Source organism: Somniosus microcephalus, chromosome 15 (assembly GCF_052327205.1).
Source record: "Somniosus microcephalus isolate GS21.2 chromosome 15, FLI_Smic_1.0, whole genome shotgun sequence".
Classification (NCBI taxonomy): domain Eukaryota; kingdom Metazoa; phylum Chordata; class Chondrichthyes; order Squaliformes; family Somniosidae; genus Somniosus; species Somniosus microcephalus.
The window spans coordinates 68081624-68103085 of NC_141001.1; the positions used below are offsets into that span (position 1 = coordinate 68081624).

The 21462-nt window shown below is 46.2% G+C and overlaps 1 protein-coding gene across 4 annotated transcripts in view; it reads right to left on the reverse strand.

The window, feature by feature from the left end:
• c15h11orf16 (chromosome 15 C11orf16 homolog) overlaps positions 1-15440 on the reverse strand; it is a 55042-nt gene extending 39602 nt beyond the window's left edge. For 2 of the 4 annotated variants that reach the window (XM_086007946.1, XM_086007949.1), the window contains exons 1-6: positions 15150-15440; positions 9350-9592; positions 8654-9013; positions 7274-7455; positions 6222-6351; positions 3431-3662 (exon numbers count right to left, since the gene is read on the reverse strand). In XM_086007946.1, coding sequence (XP_085864072.1) covers positions 3431-3662; positions 6222-6351; positions 7274-7455; positions 8654-9013; positions 9350-9559 — 1114 coding nt within the window. In that variant the 5' untranslated portion in view covers positions 9560-9592; positions 15150-15440. Of the gene's footprint in view, positions 1-3430; positions 3663-6221; positions 6352-7273; positions 7456-8653; positions 9014-9349; positions 9593-14890; positions 15125-15149 lie in introns of those variants that run through there. The other 2 variants (XM_086007947.1, XM_086007948.1) reach the window with 2 other exon arrangements.
• Positions 15441-21462: the final 6022 nt, after the last annotated feature.

Below are 21462 nucleotides of genomic sequence, written 5' to 3' on the forward strand. Positions count from 1 at the left end.
CATTCTTGATTTTGCCCCTCAGCTTGTTATTAAACATGAAAGCAACCGAACGTTGGTCGGTGAGGAGGGTAAATCGTTTGCCTGCCAGGTAATGCCTCCAGCGCCGTACCGCCTCCACAATTGCCTGGGCTTCCTTCTCGACCGACGAGTGTCGGATCTCGGGGCCCTGTAGGGTCCTCGAGAAGAAGGCCACCGGCCTCCCCTCCTGGTTAAGGGTAGCGGCTAGGGCGAAGTCGGATGCATCGCTCTCCACTTGGAAGGGGATGGACTCATCCACTGCGTGCATTGTGGCCTTGGCTATGTCTCCCTTGATGAGGGAGAAGGCCGCGCACGCTTCCTCCGTGAGGGGGAAGGATGTGGACTTCATGAGGGGTCTGGCTTTGTCCGCATAATTGGGCACCCATTGGGCATAGTAGGCGAAGAGCCCCAGGGTTCTCTTAAGTGCCTTAGGGCAGTGGGGGAGGGGTAGCTCCATGAGGGGACGCATTCTTTCGGGGTCGGGGCCGATGAGTCCGTTCTCTACTACACAGCCAAGGATGGCAAGGCGCGAGGTGTTAAACACACATTTCTCCTTATTGTAGGTGAGGTTCAGCCGTTGGGCTGTACGGAGGAATTTCTCCAGATTCACGTCGTGGTCCTGCCGGTCGCGGCCGCAGATGGTGACGTTATCTAGATAGGGGAATGTGGCCTGCAGTCCGTTCTGGTCAACCATCCGGTCCATCTCCCTTTGGAAGACCGAGACCCCGTTGGTGACACCGAAGGGGACCCTGAGGAAGTGGTATAGGCGCCCATTCGCCTCGAAGGCGGTGTACTGGCGGTCCTCGGGGTGGATAGGGAGCTGGTGGTAGGCCGACTTAAGGTCGATGGTCGAGAATACGCGGTATTGTGCAATCTGATTGACCATGTCAGATATGCGGGGAAGGGGGTATGCGTCCAGCTGGGTGTATCTGTTTATGGTCTGGCTGTAGTCGATGACCAGGCGATTTTTATCGCCGGTCTTAACGACCACGACCTGGGCACGCCAGGGGCTGTTGCTCCCCTCGATGATGCCCTCCTTCAGGAGACGCTGCACCTCAGAGCTAATGAAAGCTCTGTCCCCAGCGCTGTACCGCCTGCTCTTGGTAGTGACGGGTTTGCAGTCGGGGGTGAGGTTAGCGAACAGGGAAGGTGGCGGCACCTTGAGGGTGGATAGGCTGCAGGTGTTACGCGGTGGGCGGTTTAACATTCGCTGGTTGTCGACTGTGAGAGGGGGGAGGGGTCCACCGTATGCTAGGGTTACACTTTGGAGGTGGGATTGGAAGTCCAGCCCTAGTAGGACGGCAGCGCAGAGCTGGGGGAGGACGAGGAGTTTAAAATTTTTATACTCTGTGCCCTTAACCGACAAGGTCACAGCACAGTAGCCGCTAATGTCCGTGGCGTGGGACCTCGATGCCATCGAGATTCGGTTGCGCATTGGCAGGACAGGGAGGGAGTAGTGGCTCACCGTGTCTGGGTGGATGAAGCTCTCCGTGCTTCCGCTGTCAAACAGGCAGGTCGTGGCGTGTCCGTTTACTTTGATGTCCATCATCGACTTGGACAGGTGGTGTGGGCGGGCTTGATCCAGAGTGACGGAGGCTAGTGTGTAGGTAAGCGAGTCGTTGTCGTCGGCGGTCGTCAGGTCCGGGGGCTCGGTGGCAGTCGGGCGTGGTGGGTAAAATGGCGTCTCCCACGAGGTAGGACAAAATGGCGGAGAAGATGGCTGCCCCCATAACTCACATGAGGCACTATTGGGGTCGGTTGCCTTGATCAAAGATGGCCGCCCCCATGACTCACGTGTGGGGATGCTGGCCTCAGTTGCCGTGAAAGAAGATGGCCGCCCCCACAGTTCGCATGAGGCACTGCTGGCCTCTGAAGATCCGCTCCTGCAGGCCTTAGAGAAGTGGCCTTTCTTCCTGCAGGTTGAGCAGGTAGAGTTCCTGGCTGGGCAGCGCGACCTCGGGTGCTTCTCCTGGCCGCAAAAGAAGCAGCCGGTGGCCCGATCGCGGGTGCCCGATGTCGGAGCCGGTACCGGGGGTGGCGGGCCCGGTCGGGTCCGGGACGCCGACGCTGAGGTAGGTCCCGGGGGCGGCGCTGCGAAGGGTATTGCGGTAGGGGTCGGGCCCGAGTCCCAGGGTCGCGAGCAGTACCTGGAAAACGCCTCCTGGTCCTGAAGGGCCACCTCTAGGGAGAGAGCGAGGGCTTCAGCTTTGTCCAGGTCGAGGTCTTTAGCTTCAAGCAGTCTTTGCCGTGAGTAGTCGGACCGTAGGCCTTTCACAAAGGCATCGCAGATATTATCTTCCGTATTTTCAACAGCCGTCACCGCTTTAAAGTCACAGTTCCTGCCGAGTGCTCTTAGCGCCCGTAAAAATTCAGCTACAGACTCTCCTGGCTGTTGCGGGCGGGATCTTAGGAGGTGCCTGGTGTACATGTAATTTACCGGGCTCCGGTACTGCTGTTTCAGTAGGTTGATAGCGGCCTCGTATGTAGTCGTGTCCTGGATGAGTGCGTATACTCTCGGGCTCGCTTGGGCGTTCAGAAGTCTTAGTTTGGATCTCTGCGGGACGCCGGATTCTTCCAGGTAGGATTCGAAGCAGTCCAGCCAGTGTTTGAAGTTGAGGGCTGAGTTTGCTGCCTGTGGGTTTAGATCCAGGTACGGTGGTTTGAGGGCTTGCAGCCAAGCCGGCTGGCGTGGCTGGTGTAGCCCGGTGTCTGAAGGCTGCTGTGGCTGTGCTTCTGGGAGGGCTTCTGGCTGGTCAGTAGCAAACATCTTTAAAATTTAGTCAATAAAATTGATATACCTATCAATTCGTCCAATAAAAGCGACGAGTTAGGAACGTAACTAAAGGTTTTTATTGACTAAATAACAGAGCCCACCCTCGTGGGTGATCGGGTCCAACAAGGAGGAATACCAGCCAGTCGACTACCTTTATACCTGGGCAGGTAGGTGGAGCCATGGGCGGAGTCGGAGGTGGTCAGCCCAGGTATAACAGCGCGACAAGAGGCGACCTCGTATAGTGATACAACAGTGAGAACGGTGATAACAATACAACAGTGATAACTATAGTGTAACGATAGTGAACGATAAAAGTGGTTTACCACATACAGATCCTGGGATCTTTATGTAAGAGAAGTCGGGGCGGAGCCAAGAGCCAAGACCTGGAACCTCCCAGGTTAGTCGGGAAAGAGGAAGTGAAACTATACACAGTGGGGGAGGGTAATATACATGAGTGCAAAATGAATACAGGATCAAGACAAACAGATTTCATTACACACCCCTAGGAGCCTTAATGGGCTTCTAGTTTGCAAATCCTGGATTCAAATGGAAAAGATAAAATCAGATCCAATATACCTCCAATAACTGTATAAATAAATATATATATTTATATATATATAATTAAATTGAAGTCCATACCTTGCAGAGGATCTCTGGTCTCAATGCCAAATACCACTGTTCCAGGACCATATCTGGTTCCATCTGATTCCCAAGGTGCTAATACGTTATCACCCGGGACCACAGAATGCCTCATGGCCTCATTGTACTGAATGATATCATGCAAAGCAGTCTTCTGCACAGAGACTTGCCACTTCCCACTTGGATCCAGAGTAGATTTGTCAAACTCAATCAGGAATAATCCTTTCTTTAGCTGGCAACAGCAGAATGAGATTATTTTGCAGTATTTCTTTTCCTTTACATATATATTGTTGACACTTTATTTTAGTTACCTGCAATATACGCTAAGTAAAGCATAATAATTCGAACAGTCTACAGCAATGACAACTTGTATAATTAAAAAGTGCCTTTAACATAGTAATACCTCCCAAGGTACTTCACAGAAGCGATACCAAACAAAATTTGACACCGAGTCACATAAGGAGATATTAGGGCAGATGACCAAAAGCTTGGTCAAAGAGGTAGGTTTTAAGGAGCATCTTAAAGGAGGAAAGAGGAGGAGAGGTTTATGGAGGGAATTCCAGGGCTTAGGGCCTAGGCAGCTGACGGCACGGCCGCCAATGGTGGAGCAATTAAAATCGGGGATGAGCAAGAGATGGAATTGGAGAAGCGCAGGATCTCAGAGGGTTGTAGGGCTGGAGGAGATTACAGAGATAGGGAGGGGCGAAGCCATGGAGGGATTTGAAAACAAGGATGAGAATTTTGAAATCAAGGCATTGCTTAACTTGGCGCCATTGTAGGTCAGCGAGCACAAGGGTGATGGGTGAACCAGATTACTGCAGTTTAGTACATTTATATACTGTGCCATAAAGTAGTATGACTCAAGGATATGCCCGAGATTTCTACACAAGTTCTATTTTTCTTCCAGCCTTGCCTCCTCCTCTCACAAAGGCACTGACTCATTTTGGGGTATTAGTACTGTGCCAACTTGGTTCAGAGTGGTACAGATAAGTGACAATGGCAGCCACCTCAGCCAGTAAAATAGCAAAGCATCGCTCCCCCCCCCAGAAATGCCATCGTTTCTTCAAGAATCCAGTTTTTATACTTTTCATTTATGTTCACTGAAGACCACTGATGATCATTGCCAGCTGCTTCAGCAAAGCCACCCTCCTGTACCACAAGCAAATGACCATGATTTATCTGTAAGTTTAGCCTCATCAGGGTATTCCACCATGAGGGAAGCTACAGTCCAACCCAATCCTGTCCTCACTCAACAGCCACACAAACACCTTCCCCCAGGAGTCACTGGATAGCAATCAGGAGCATCTGATTTCTCATCCCTTTCTCAGGGCTACTGGAGTTAATGACAACTCAGAAATGTATTTAAATGCTGCTAATACAACCACCAAATAAAATGGCATTTTCTCCTGTACAAATAGTGTATGTTTCTCATAGGTATGACTGTCACAGTGTCAACCAGTGGCTCAGTTGGTAGCACCCTTGCCTCTGAGTCAGAAGGTTGTGGGTTTTAAGTCCCACTTCAGAGACTTGAGCACAAAAATCTTGGTTGGCATCCAATGCAGTACTGAGGGAGGGCTGCACAGTTGGAGATGCCATCTTTTGGATGAAACGTTAAACCGAGGTCCTGTCTGCTCTCTCAGGTGGATGTAAAAGATCCCATGGCACTATTTCAAAGAAGAGCAGGGGAATTATCCCTGGAGTCCTAGCCAATGTTTATCCCTCAATCAACATCACTAAATTATCTGATCATTATCACAGTGCTGTTTGTGGGAGCTTGCTGTGTGCAAATTGGCTGCCGCGTTTCCTACATTGACTGCACTTCAAAAGTACTTCATTGGCTGTAAAGCACTTTGGGACATTCAATGATCATGAAAGGAGCTATATAAATGCAAGTCTTTCTTTCTCAATGTGAAATTCGATCAGATTATGATCACTCTTCCCCAGAGGATCCTTTACTATGAGATTACTAATTAACCCTGTCTCATCACACAATACAAGATTTAAAATAGTTGGTTCCATGACATATTGTTCTAGGAAAATGCCTCAGATGCATTCCATGAACTCGTCCTCCAGACTACTTTTGAATATTTTGAGGGATCCCTTACTCAGCTTAGTATGTTCAAACATTCAATATTTTTGTAATAAAAATCAGTAACAAGTGCTAAGTTATTGACATGATGTATTTGCATAATTTGTTAGAAATAAGATGTGGGTAAACAAATATTTCTTTAACCCATCCAGGAACAGTTGGAATAAACTTTGGTATATATGACTTTGTATCTTCAGCAACAATTTATCATTGACCTTCCAATCTACCATTTTCAGTCAGACAAAGATATACTGCCTCATTTATCTCATTTGCTCTTTGTGGGACCTTGCTATACACAAAGTGGCTGCCATATTTCTCTACATAATAATAGTGACTGCACTTCAATTTTTTTTTCAGGTTTGGGGATATCCTAAGGATATAGTAAGGTGCTGTATAAGTTCTTTCTTTCTCAGTCATCAAGTACACAAATAGTTGCCTGACCCCAGTTTTAATTCTGCCCCTAAAATGAGAAATGAGATCCATTTGATGGTATAATTGGTCAAGGATGCTGTTATAAATTGGGTTAGTGTAGAACCTTCAATAGGAGTGGGGTGATAATCTTTTTTTTAATTTATTTCAAATGAGAAGCTTTGTAATGATATAACCATGCGATTGAACAAATAATCAGCTGTGCCAAGACTGTGAAAAATTAAAAGAAATGTTATTCCTAGTTCAATATAAATATTAACAGCACAAATTCACCTCCACCTCTTGCTTGATTGTGCCACGGTAATAGAATCCATCAGACTCCTGCCTTGCTAGGACAGAGGTTCCAGAAATCAATTGATTTGATCCAAGAGGTCCCTTCCATGGGTCAGCATATTCGCAGATACTATTGAGAAAGATGTCAGTGCACAACTCCAGCTTCATTTTGATCAATGCAAACAGTGTTTAAAGTATGCTTTGGAGAGAGCAGGAATTGGAAAATAACAATGAATTCATTGCTTTATGTAAACAGTTTTTCTGTGTGATGATACAGATAGAAAGCAAAGACACAATCACAAAGAGTTGGGGGAAGACATCAGGTGCAATTTGCAGTGAGGGAGGGGAATATAACTTATGACATTCATTAGTTCCAATTAGAAAGGTTACATTCTTTAATATATTTCCTAATTGTTTTTTGATAAAAGCAATTAATCGTAGAGCCATGTGATATCATCAAAAGCTATGTAGTTGCAGTCTAATTCAGAATTTCAGTGAATCCAGGAAACAATTGTCCTTATAAAGGTAAGATAAGTCTTAGTAGTGTATGATCAATAAAAGGATGGGCTAAGCAAGTCCACTTAGCCTCCAAAAAAAATCCTCTAACAAAACATGCTTAACAACTGAAAGTCCCATTATTAAAACCCAACACTTAAGACATTTTAACTCAAAATCTTTTCCCTAATGTTGTGTTGTCTTGTAAATTGAACTATTCCAATACTGACATTACATTGAATAGATACTCTACTAATTGCATCACTAGTGGGCTAGTCCACTAAAAGCAATGGATTATATTCACACTATTGTTTTAATGAAGAGCCAATTATTTGATGAAATCAGTTATCCAGCTCGAGACATATTTTGATAATAAAAGCTTGAAATAGTTAAGCAATTTAAAACACTGCGCTCTGCTTTCTAATGTGATATGCAGCATTACAAAATACATAGCAAAGTAGAATTAAGGAAATGACTAGTTCAGTAAGTTCAATGATAATAATACAAGTACTAATATTTTTTATCAAGAAAATGAACGGAGAAGGAACATGACTAACCCTGCAGTAACCCGTGGACTGTACACACTGGCCGGGTGCATAGGAAAAGCTTTTGGGTCCGAAGCTTCTGCCCATGAGCCAATGTAAGGGTTGTTATCCAATGCTGTTTTTACACTGCAGTATTTCAGCTCAGAATACAGGGGCCCAGAGGTTGAGAGGTCTGCAGGATAAACAGGAATCACCTAGGTAACAATAAACAAATGATTAGATTCTTCCACAATGTGAGGCATTTTCTTGCTAATATTTAGCAAACTTTTTGTTTCCCAGAAAACAAATGGACCCAATCAAAGTAACTTGCCATTTGTTTTTTTCTCTCACATGTTCCTGGTTAAAGGGAAAGTTTCATCTATTTAAAGTGACAAACTTGGATACTCATTAGCACAAGCCCCTGTACTGCTTCTCTCAGTACACATTTTTAGTCTAAAGACACTTAGCTTGCAATATCTGCAGTTCATTTTTTCAGCATAAGAGAAACGAGATTTCTTCTTCCTGTTACGCAAAAGCTATCAGGTTTCTCTGCTTGTGACTAATGCTGTTCAAAGTACTTGGTTCAAATTATTGTGTTACTATCTGCTCTGGCGGCAGAATTTTGTAACCCAGATATTATCCCCACTCTGTAATGGCATCAAATTCCTGCTAAGAGTTATGGGTCAGGTGATGTTACTGAAAACTACGACTGGAAACTTCACTCTGTGTCATCTGGATAATCATCAGGCAATAGAAAGCAGGCACAATAGCAAAATACTGCGGATGCTGGAAATCTGAAATAACAACAGAAAATGCTGGAAACACTCAGCAGGTCAGGCAGCATCCGTGGAGAAAGCAGGCATTGTACATGATGTAACAGCCCTCGGTGATATCATACTGACAGTGATTAGTAATTGGATATTGGCAGCACAAAAAAAATCCACTGGGAAAACATTAGAATTTGAGAAATCTAAATAAGTCTAAGCTTACAGATTCATAATTATTTTCACACAAAATATTCCAATTTACCACCACCCCTCCATTCACTCAATAATACAATCTGACTATGTTCACTAAACAGTGTGATTAGACTGTAAAATGGGATGATAAAAAGTAATTAATTTCGCAAATTTGAAATGAAAAAAGTGGCTATGCAGTGCAATCAGTTAGCTGTGCCCCTCTAAAAAAGGAGCGCTTTTGTTAGATGTTCTGCATTGATGACGTGGGGCAACCCACTGCCTCCTTACGGGTGTAAAGAAAAGGCATCGATCGGAAAGAGAATAAATGAACGTTTGGGGTGCGACCCTTCATCGCCTTTGTGACCGGCCTTTGCCTTTCAGAAGATGATTGGCCTGCTGTGCTTTTCCATCATATTCTGTAAAAGTGTTGCACATTTGTTTCCCCACAAGTTACCTGTTTGATATCGCCAGAGGGGTTGAGTCGAATGAGATGAGCACTGCCCCGGGTAAGTCTGCCAATTCCCTGCAGAAACTCTCGACTTTCGCTGTCTACCCATTTGCCTGACAAGTAGAACGTGTGTATTGGACGACCGCGGGATATAGAAGGTATCACGTGAAAAATGTCCTTCAGTGTATTGTCTGGGAGGCCGCTTGTCACCAGGTAGATAGCCTGACATACTGGGTCATCGAATGCAGCTGCTAATGCACCAAGCAGATCCCTGCCCAGCGTACAGGTGAGCGACTGAATCCACTGCATTGCACTGTTGACAGTCTGGGGGCTGCAGCTTACTATCCGGTCACACCATTTGGTTACCTGCGTGAAGGAAGGAGGCAATGGATATTTAACAGTGTAGGTATGTATCGGAATAGAGATTAGAAAATGAATGATTTACACTCGTTATTCAAGGTGCAATAATTATGATAATTTAGCAGAAATAATGTATACCCAATATTTAATATGGATTCAAATCATATACATCATAAGCGAGTGTAATGCATATGTAAACTCTTATTAATATGACATTAGTTAACTAATAAATCTAACTAACGCTACACTACATAATTAAACTACCTTTATTTGCTTTTGAAGATTTTTTTGCCAAAGTGTATAAATTATACCTTTAACCTTCTTAGTACAAGTAGACTATACCTTATTAGAAAATTCCACAATGTTAAAGTGGCTGTTGTTTGTATTGTAAGCCTTGGCCAGAAGTGTTTCCGTAAGATGATACTTGACTGTAGTGAGGTGGGCTTGCATGCTTTCCGAGGTGTCAATAACAAAGGTAATATTCGTGTCCCTTATGTCTCCGAACAATGTGGGGAATCCCTGGAACTGTAGAATGGGGTAAACCACTGGCATGGTCACAGCTCCCAAAGACCGACGTCACCTTCCCTAAAAATACAAGCACGCTCGGGTAAGGACAAACAACAAATATTTACAGCGAAACCGTTTGCAGATCATCCAATATTAGGGAAATAGTTTGAAAGGCTTCCAGAAACACTGGGCCAGAAATTCCAGGCCAGAAGCGTGAGTGCGGTCGGCTTACTCACGCTTCTGGCCGTTGGAAATGCCGGCGTTCAGCATGAACAGCGCATGCGGGGAACGCCGGCATTTCCAGACCTCGAGCGCGTGCGACTGCACAGGCAGCGCTTGCGCAGTGAACTTCGTGGATTTCATTCATGAAATCCGTGAGGTTAAGTCCTTAGAAGTTACACTGAAAAAAAGCAAGTGTAAAGTGGTTCATTGGCTGCGGAGGAAGATATATTTTATCGTGGAGCTTTTGAAATGCAATATTTTTGTTTGGGAAAGGGAGGGAAGTTATTTTAAGAAATTTTAAGTAAGTTTTAAAGTTAAAATTTTTTTTTTTTAAAGGGTTTTCAGAACGGTAGGTAGAAGGAGCAATTGTGGCTGTGTGAATGGAATGTGAGAATGAGTTATGTATGTATGTCCACATATATTCCTTTACGTATATGTATGTATGTTTTATATTCCTTTACTATGAATGTATGTTTTTAATTATGATTTTCCAATAAGTTACTTTCTCTGAAAGTCATAATTAAATAATACATTCATACACATAAGTAAAGGAATATATACATAACACGCAAAGGAATATATACAGACATACATACTTTCAGAAGCTCCACGATAAGAAATATCTTCCTCCGCAGCCTCTGTAGCAACTGTACCCATGCTTTTTTCATGTGTAAGTTGTAATGACTGGACCTCACTGAAAGCATTAATGAAAGCGGCGAATTATACTGCGCACGCGCTGCCTGTGCAGTCGCACGCGTTCTGCCTCTGAACCCCTTCGTTCAGAGGACAGGAAATGCCGGTTTTCCCCACATGCACTGTGCATGCTGAAAACCGGCATTTCATCCGGCCAGATGCGTAAGTACCCCGACCGTACTAGCGCATTTGGAAGGGAATTATTGGGCCAACATTTTACATGTCAATAAAATAAAAAATTTAACACTTGCACGACTTGCCCCCTCGCATCTGCGACTGAGGGTCCAAGGAGGTGCATTGCGCAAGAGGTCATCATCGCACGTATCCTCACACTGTTCCCTTTGGGGAACTGTATGAAGTGGTGGAAGGATTTATGGCCGTGATTAACGCTCATTCCGTGACCGTAACCATCTTTGAACCAGCCATTAGGGTGGTTAGTCCTATGGCGGGAGGGTTTTACGGGCTCCCACAACCCATCTGAGGGGGGGGGGGCCACCAACACCCACGGACGCAAGTATCCCGCTGGATGTCCACCCAGAATTTAAAGTTGGAGCTCCGACTCCACTTGCCGGGACTGTCTGGAGTGGGGTTCAAAACCCTACTCCTTCTGGCCCAACGGCGGGGATGCTTACTGCTACGCAAAAGGCCCACTCCGCACAAAAGGTGACACCCATACGTTTCCTGCGCCTTTTCCCTCCCCGTGACTGGAGCCCTATGCTGCCATTTCACGTAGCTAATCGGATTGGGCGTTTGTCATAGCGGTAGGATCCCCGCCGCTGGGCCAGATCAGGGTAGGGTTTCGAACCCCGCTCCAGACAGTCCCGGCAAGTGGAGTCGGAGCTCCGGCTCTAAATTCTGGGTTGACATCCAGTGGGATATTTGTGGGTGTGGGTGGCCCCCCCTCCTTGTATAGCTTGTGGGAGCCCGTAAAACCCTCCCGCCATAGGACTAACCGCCCTAATGGCTGGTTCAAAGATGGTTATGGTCACGGAATGAGCGTTAATCACGGCCATAAATCCTTCCACCACTTCATACAGTTCCCCCAAAGGGAACAGTGTGAAGACACGTATGACGACGACATTGCTAAATAAATAAATGGAATTAAAAAAATTCTTTTAGGGCTTTTAAAAGTCTTTAAATTGCTTTAATTCTCTTTAAAACTACTTCAGATTACTCAAAATAATGTAAACATTTAAAAAAGTTTATAAAAGTTACCAAAATCTTCAAAAAACTTCCAAAAACCTATTTAAACTGCTGCTTTGCATGTAAAAAAGCAAAGCAGCTTGACAGAAACATTGGGGGCGTGTCCAGTGAAACTGAGACCTCAAGGGGCGTGTCTCACTTACACTGCACGCTCCTGGGTCCGCGCTGGCTGCACTCCTGGGCGGCGTGACGTCATACGCTGCCCGGGAATGTGCTTTCAATTTCTCCAAGTTCAGGCGTCCCAGAAGCTGATCGGCAGGAGCGCGGGGTAAGTGCAAATACGGGGCTTGCACGCGCTGCAAGCCCCGTTCTGGAATTTCTGGCCCATTAAAAAATACTATTTTCCCTTTTAGTGGCCTCATGAGACCGTTTATTTAAATTTAAAAACAGTTGACTTTATTATTTAAAACACTTGCATAGCAAAAGCAAAACTGTTACAAGTTACAACTGTTACAGAGGTACAGCTCCTGTAAGCAATCTGATGGCATTGATGCTTAGAAGCATGTCCAATATCTAAAGATACAATAGCGTAACCCAAGAGTACCCCCAGGATTACAAATATCTCAAAGATATTCATCGTTCCTCGAACTACTGCTCTCGCCGCATCCTGAGATCCACGCTCAACGCCATGTGGCGCCACATGAACACTCTCGACCTCTCTCTTCAGCAACACCGGCGCACTCTATCTCAAAGCTGTCCGGGTCCACAGTTCCATTTCATCCTTCAACTCATCCGACGCTTCAACAAAAAACTTTTTTTCTTCCTTTCTGATGTCAAGGATCGCAAGCTTCATCAACTCTTGAACACCAATACCCCTCCGGAACCTTCTTCCCCTTCACTTTACTCTGACCCCCCTTCTTCCAATCTCACCCCCTGCCGCGTTTTCACTATCCCCTCTGACCTTCCACTCTCTGACCCCGAACGTTCAGTCCTCAGCAAAGGCCTGAGCTTCATCTCCTTACGCCCCCACCTCAATGAATTTCGAGCTCGGCACGATGTTGAGCTCTTTTTCCGCCGCCTTCGTCTCCGTGCCCACTTCTCTGGCCAGGAGTCTTCCCCCCGCACGACTGACCCTTTCTCCCGCTTGCAGAATTCCCGTTCTACCTGGACCCCTCCCCCTGGCCTCTTACCCTCTCTAGATCTTTTCATCGCTAACTGCCGCCGTGACATCGGCCGTCTCCATTTCTCTGCTCCCCTCACTCACTCCAACCTACCTCCCTCTGAACTTGCAGCACTCCATTCTCTTAGATCCAACCCTGACATTGTCATTAAACCTGCTGACAAGGGTGGTGCTGTTGTTGTTTGGCGAACTGATCTCTACCTAGCGGAAGCTGAACGCCAACTCTCCGACACCTCCTCCTACCTCCACCTGGACCATGACCCCACTACCGAACATCAAACCACCATTTCCAAGACTGTCACTGACCTCATCTCCTCTGGAGATCTTCCCCCGGCGGCCACCAACCTCATAGTTCCCCAACCCCGCACAGCCCGCTTTTACCTTCTTCCCAAGGTCCACAAACAGGACTGCCCTGGTAGACCCATCATTTCAGCCTGTTCTTGCCCCACAGAACTTAGCTCTTCCTATCTCGACTCTATCTTTTCTCCCCTTGTCCAGTCTCTTCCCACCTACATCCGCGACTCTTCGGACGCCCTCCGCCACTTTAACAGTTTCCAGTTTCCTGGCCCCAACCGCTTCCTTTTCACCATGGACGTACAATCCCTCTACACCTCCATCCCCAACCAGGATGGCCTGAGGGCGCTCCGCTTCTTCCTTGAACGGAGGCCCGACCAGTCCCCATCCACCACCACCCTCCTCCACCTGGCTGAACTTGTTCTCACATTGAACAACTTCTCCTTTAACTCCACTCATTTCCTCCAAATCAAAGGTGTTGCTATGGGTACCTGCATGGGTCCTAGCTATGCCTGCCTTTTCGTGGGATATGTGGAACACTCTTTGTTCCAGTCCTACTCAGGTCCCCTCCCTCACCTCTTTTTCCAATACATTGATGATTGTATCGGTGCCGTTTCCTGCTCTCGCCCCGAACTAGACAATTTCATTCACTTTGCCTCCAATTTCCACCCTTCCCTCACCTTCACATGGTCCATCTCTGACTCTTCCCTTCCCTTCCTCGACTTCTCTGTCTCCATCTCTGGGGATAGGTTATCGACCAATATTCACTACAAGCCCACTGACTCCCACAGCTACCTGGACTACACTTCCTCCCACCCCGCCTCCTGTAAGGACTCTATTTCTTTCTCCCAGTTTCTCTGTCTCCGCTGCATCTGCTCTGACGATGCCACCTTCCACACCAGTGCTTCCGACATGTCTTCCTTTTTCCTCAACCGAGGATTCCCCTCTACCGTGGCTGACACGGCCCTCGACCATGTCCGTTCAATCTCCCGCACTTCTGCCCTCACACCTGCCCCTTCCTCCCAGAACCACGATAGGGTTCCCCTTGTCCTCACCTTTCACCCCACCAGCCTCCACATTCAACGGATCATCCTCCGCCATTTCCGCTACCTCCAAAGTGATCCCACCACCAAACGCATCTTCCCCTCCCCTCCCCTTTCAGCATTCCGTAGGGACCGCTCCCTCCGAGACACCCTAGTCCACTCCTCTATCACCCCCAACAGCCCTTCCCCTTCGCCTGGCACCTTCCCGTGCAAGCGCAGGAGATGTAACACCTGCCCCTATACCCCCCCTTCCCACTGTCCAGGGCCCCAAACACCCCTTCCAGGTGAAACAGCAATTTACTTGTACTTCTTGCAATCTAGTATACTGTATTCGCTGCTCACGATGCGGTCTCCTCTACATTGGGGAGACCAAACGCAGATTGGGTGACCGCTTTGCGGAACATCTCCGTTCAGTCCGTAAGGGCGACCCCGAGCTTCCGGTCGCCTGTCATTTTAATTCACCGCTCCATTCCCACTCGGACCTCACCGTCCTTGGCCTCTTGCATTGTTCCACAGACGCTCAACGTAAACTCGAGGAACAGCACCTCATGTTCCGATTAGGCACTTTGCAGCCTTCTGGACTCAATATCGAGTTCAACAATTTCAGATCATAACCTCAGCCCCTATTACATTTTTACTTATATTTTTTTTCCACCCCTTTGTTTTGGGTTTTCCCTCCCCCCCTTTCCTTTTTTTTCTCTCTCCCACATGGCAGCTGTCTCTCATTCTGCCAGTACACTTCACACCTAATCTGAGCCGTCTTTTGTCTCCACTATTACCATCTGGTCTGGTTTTGAATACCTCTTAATGTCTCTTTACTTCTTTTGTTCTATCGCAGCCCTGCCTTCGATCTATTTCATTTCCTTTCCAGTTTTGAAAAAGGGTTCACCCGAAACGTCGACTCTAATTTCTCTCCACGGATGTTGCCTGGCCTGCTGAGTTTTTCCAGCATTTTCTGTTGTTATTTCAGATTTCCAGCATCTGCAGTATTTTGCTATAGTACAATAGTATCCCCTCGTGATGAGGACCATGACACCGTTTTACTCGGAACTGGACGTACCTCTCAGACAAACATTACCAAGATCAGATCATTGGAGCCAGTGAGAATATATAAAACACACTGGTAACTGCCGACTGATTTGATGGTGAGTGTTTTATTAAACTGTTTTTTTATTACACCTTGCCTTAGTTCTGCAGTCGAGAGGCTGGAAGTGGTGCTGAGCAGGTTATGTCTGTCCTCCACGCCGATCAGTGCTTACCGGGGTCTGCTTGGTTTCTGCTGTAAGACCCAACTTGAGGCGGGGGGCCGCTGCTGCGAACTCCGGTCGCTATGTTCCAAACAGTGTTGCTAGGTTCCCTGCACCGTGTTGCTATGACGCAGGCCGCTCCGCGCAGTGTATTGTGGGAGTTGTAGTTCTTTTTTCCCGCAGTTGCAGCAAGAGCTGTGAGAAATTGCACCACATCAGTGCAAAACTCAGTGCAAAGCCTGCCTTCCGCAACCGCAGGGACTGGAGTGTGTAGTGGATAAGGGAAATATTATTCTGTTTGTTAAGTTTCTTTTTTGTATGATTTGGGTTTTATTAGTTGTGCCCCTCTAAAAAGGTGGTACTTTTGTTAGTTTTTTTGAGTTGATGACACTGGGACAAGACTCCTTATGGGTTAACCAAAAGAGGTATACTGTGCAGAGGGTGGGGTCTAAATAAAGACGGAAATGAATACAAGTTAACAGGAAAATAAGATTTAGTGTTTATCTAGATTCATGTATGTATTTTCTATATATGACGAAACCTAAACCTCTCCGCCTCTCTACCCCTCCCTCCTCCCTTAAGACACTCCTTAAAACCTTAAAGCAGCCCCAAACCCTGCTCCTACCACACAGCCTATCCCAGAAACCCAGCCAACAACCAGCCCTCAGTTGAGTCCTGCCCAGACTACTGCTACCCAGTCTGAAAAGCCAGCCCCTCAGGCGGTCCTGCTGACCGACTCCAACGGAAAGTTTTTGGACCCCCAGAGGATGTTCCCAGGTCATCAAGTCCTGAAAAAATGGTGCAGCAACACAAGCCATGCAATGAAGATCCTGAACAAAGAATCCCTTGGAAGCCCCAAATGGCTTGTGATCCACACAGGCACAAACGACCTACGCACCCTAAGGGAAGACACTGCTAGGGCGGTGAGCAGGATGGCGGAAAAGGCCAGCAGGGAATTCCCCGAGTCGCGGATCGTGATCTCCACACTACTGCCCAGAAAGGACACCCCAGCCTATATAATCCACAACACCAACAGGGAGATCGACACGAGATGTACTGCCCTCCCCAACGTCTACCTGGCCCATCACCCAAACATCAACACAAGGGACCTCTATGACGAAATACATCTACTCAAACAGCGGATGTGGATCTTCGCAAAAAACCTCATATACATTGCCAAAAGACGCAGCCCTCCCACCCCCTCTACCATTGGGAGCCCTAACCCAAACAGGACCACCACTGTCCCCCACCCCCCTATACAAAACCAACAACAGAACCGTGCTTTTGTAGCTGACCCCAGACCCCCCTCCAGACCACAGACTGTAGACCAAGAACTGAGAAAGATCATGACGATGAGGAACACCCTGATAGAAAGCCGGAGAGGAATGCACTAAATTATTAATATTGTTACTTTATCATTATCATTATTGTTATTTTATCATTACTATTACTATTATTACATATCAGTATGTGCATGCCTCATGAAATTTATACTAAATCGTCATTTAGCATTATAGAAACTAGTGTTTTCACACTCATCCCACAAAATAGGTCCATTTTATTTTGTTTTTTGAATTATATAAATGCGTTCTTTCCACATAAGCTGCTGGAATATCCAGGGTCTCCGCTCCTCAACTTTTGGGATGAAGAGTACAGACCCTGAATTCCTAAAAGCTATAAAAGACATTGATATAATTGTGTTATAATTCCGCTGCACAGAAGGGCGGGAAAAAGAGGGATAGGGCTATAGTGATAGGGGATTCAATTGTAAGGGGGATAGATAGGAGTTTCTGTGGCCGAGACCGAGACTCCAAGATGGTATGTTGCCTCCCTGGTGCAAGGGTCAAGGATGTCTCGGATCGGGTGCAGAGCATTCTGAAGGGGGAGGGGGATCAGCCAGTTGTCGTGGTACATGTAGGTACCAACGATGTAGGTAAAAAGAGGGAGGAGGTCCTACAAGCTGAATTTAGGGAGTTAGGAGCTAAATTGAAAAGTAGGACCTCAAAGGTAGTAATCTCTGGATTGCTACCAGTGCCACGAGCTAATAAGTTTAGAGAGAGTAAGATAGATAAGCTAAATACGTGGCTTGAGCAGTGGTGCAAGGGAGAGGGATTTAAATTCTTGAGGCATTGGAACCAGTTCTTGGGGAGGAGTGACCTGTACCAAGGGGACGGTCTACACCTGAACTGTGAGGGAGCCGATGTCCTCGGGGTAATATTTTCTAGGGCGGTTCGGGAGGATTTAAACTAATTTGGCAGGGGGATGGGAACCTAGGTAGTGGAAAAGAGGGAAGTCATATGAAGTTAGAAATAGATGGTAGAAAGGTGAGAAGCAATAAGCAAAGGAGAGTAACACAAAGGGCCAAACTAATTCATAATGAGAGTGTGAAAAAAGCAAGCCTGAAGGCTTTGTATCTTAATGCTAGAAGCATTAGGAACAAGGTGGATGAATTAGTTGTGGAAATAGAGGTAAACAAGTATGATTTGATTGGGATTACAGAAACGTGGCTGCAGGGTGGGCAAGGCTGGGAACTTAACATCCAGGGATATACAATATTTAGGAAGGATCGGCAAAAAGGTAGGGGAGGTGGGGTAGCATTGCTGGTAAAGGAGGGGATTAATGCAATGGAAAGGAAGGATATTAACTCGGATGAAACGGAATCTGTATGGGTAGAAATGAGAAATAGCAAGGGGAGGAAAACGTTAGTGGGTGTGATATATAGGCCTCCAAATAGTAATATGGAGGTGAGGGAAGGCATAAAAAGGGAAATTAGAGAAGCGTGCGATAAGAGCACAGCTGTCATCATGGGTGACTTTAATTTACATATTGATTGGACTACCCAAATTAGTAAAAATTCTGAGGAGGAGGAATTCCTGGAATGTTTTCGGGACGGTTATCTGGACCAATATGTCGAGGAGCCGACTCGAGATCAGGCCATTTTAGACTGGGTATTGTGCAATGAGAAGGGACTTATCAGCAATCTTCTTGTACGAGGCCCCTTGGGTCAGAGCGATCATAATATGATCGAGCTCTCAGTCGAGATGGAGAGTGAGGAAATTGAATCAGAGACTAAGGTCCAGAACTTAAATAAAGGGAATTACGAGGGTATGAGACGGGAATTGGGTAAGATTGATTGGGTGGTGCTTCTGGGGGGATTGACAGTGGATGGACAATGGCAAGCATTCAAAGATAGAATGGAAGAATTCCAGAACATGTTTATACCGGTTTGGCATAAAAATAAACCTAAAAAGGTGACTCAACCGTGGATAACGAGGGAAATTAGGGACAGCATAAAATCAAAAAAAAGGGCATATCAACTGGCAAAAAAAAGCACCAGACCGGAAGATTGGGGGCAGTACAGGATACAGCAAAAGAGGACAAAGGGATTAATCAGGAAGGGGAAAATAGAATACGAAAGTAAACTTGCAGCAAACATAAAGGCAGACTGCAAAAGCTTTTATCGGTATATCAGGAGGAAAAGACTGGTAAAATCCCAAGTCGGTCCCTTGCAGTCCGATTCGGGAGAATATATAATGGAGAATAAGGAAATGGCAGACCAATTAAACTCATACTTTGGTTCTGTATTCACAAAGGAGGACACAAATAACCTCCCAGGAATATCGGCAAACATAGGGACTAATGAGAGGGAGGAGCTGACAGAAATTAGTATCTCTAGGGATATGGTGTTGGGTAAGTTGAGGGGACTGAAGGCCGACAAATCCCCGGGGCCTGAAAAACTACATCCTAGGGTACTTAAGGAGGTGGCCCTGGAGATAGCAGATGCTCTAAGGATCATCTTCCGGAACTCCATTGACTCGGGAACAGTACCCGTGGATTGGAGGGTAGCTAATATTACCCCAATATTTAAAAAGGGGGGTAGAGAGAAAGCAGGGAATTATAGACCAGTAAGCCTTACATCGGTTGTGGGCAAAATGCTAGAGTCCATTATTAAGGATAAAATAGTGGAGCACTTGACAAATGGGGAAAGGATCGGACAGAGTCAACATGGATTTACAAAGGGTAAATCGTGTTTGACTAATCTGCTGGAATTTTTTGAGGAAGTAACTGGTAAAATAGATGGGGGAGAGCCAGTGGATGTGGTGTACCTTGACTTCCAGAAAGCCTTCGATAAGGTTCCACACAAAAGATTATCATGCAAAATTAAGGCTCATGGGATTGGGGGCAAAGTATTAACGTGGATAGAGAACTGGCTGGCGGATAGAAAACAGAGAGTTGGAATAAACGGCTCGTTTTCGGAGTGGCAGGCAGTGACCAGCGGGGTGCCGCAAGGATCTGTCCTGGGACCCCAGCTGTTCACAATATATATAAATGATCTGGATCAGGGAATTGGATGCAATATTTCCAAATTCGCTGACGACACTAAACTAGGAGGAGGGGTGGGCTCTGATGAGGATGTCAGGAGGCTACAGTGCGATTTGGACAGGTTGGGGGAATGGGCGGATACGTGGCAGATGCACTATAATGTGGATAAATGCGAGGTTATCCACTTTGGGGGTAAAAACAGGAGGGTGGATTATTATCTAAATGGCAATAGATTGGGAGATGGGGAAGTGCAGAGGGACCTGGGTGTTCTTGTGCACCAGTCACTGAAGGAGAGCATGCAGGTGCAACAGGCGATTAAGAAGGCAAATGGTATGTTGGCCTTCATATCAAGGGGGTTCGAGTATAGGAATAGGGATACCTTACTACAGCTGTACAAGGTGCTGGTGAGACCGCATCTGGAGTATTGTGTACAGTTTTGGTCGCCCCATCTGCGGAAGGATGTTCTTGCCATGGAAAGAGTGCAGCGGCGATTCACCAGGCTGATACCTGGAATGGCGGGAATGACCTACGAGGAGAGATTGAATAGTTTGGGCTTGTACTCACTGGAGTTTAGAAGATTGAGAGGGGATCTCATCGAAACATATAAAATTATGGCAGGCCTGGACAGGCTGAATTCAGAGAGAATGTTTCCAATGGCCGGGGAGCACAGAACCAGGGGCCACAGTCTAAAAATAGCGGGCAAATCATTTAAAACAGAGATGAAGAAGAATTTCTTCACTCAAAGAGTGGTGAGCCTGTGGAATTCCCTGCCACAGAGGGCTGTGAAGGCTAATTCAATAAATATTTTCAAGAGAGAATTGGATATATTTCTGAAGGCTAAGGGGATTAAGGGTTACGGAGAAAAGGCGGGGACGGGGTACTGAACTGGTAAGATCAGCTATGATCTCAGACGAAGATCAGCCATGATCTCATTGAATGGCGGAGCAGGCTCGAAGGGCCGAATGGCCTACTCCTGTTCCTATTTCTATGTTTCTATGTTAACAGAAACATGGTACCAAAAGGACGTGCCCACCCACTGTCCTCCAATGTACCATGAAATCATTGTGCCCTCAGTAAAGAACACTAAGACACGCAAGGGCAGAACCTCCGGGGGAATCTTGGTGTGGTATAAAGGAGAACTGGACAAACACATCTCACCAATAAAACAGGGAAAATCACACGTATGGCTAAAATTAGATAAAAATATAGGAATAGCAAAAAAAGATGTTTACTTATGTGCGATCTACATACCTCCAATAGAATCGCCATATTTTGAAGAGGAGATATTTGACACTCTCCACATGGAAATCAGCCATTTCCAGGCCCATGGAAAGGTGCTACTATGTGGGGACCTAAATGCAAGGACCGGATGTGAACCTGACTTCATAGACCCACAGGGCAACAACCATGTGTTTGGCCAGACCCCTTTATATGTCACACCAGCCATCGCAAATCGGAACAACCTTGATTGTGAAATAAATAAAAGCGGTAGGGAGGTAGTGCAACTCTGCCGAGCCTTAGGCCTGTACATAGTTAACGGTAGGTTCAGAGGGGACTCCTTAGGGAGACTCACATATTCCTCAACTCTTGGGTCTAGTGTGGTGGATTATACAATCACTGACCTGGACCCCTGCGATATCAACGCATTCACTGTCAGGCAGCAATCCCCCCTCTCAGACCATAACCAAATAAATGTGTACCTTAAACTTTCTGCCCAAACTACAGACACAAAAAAGGAACCCAGTAAGCTCCATAAAATAAACCAGACATACAGATGGGCCCCAGACAGTGGAGACAAATTCA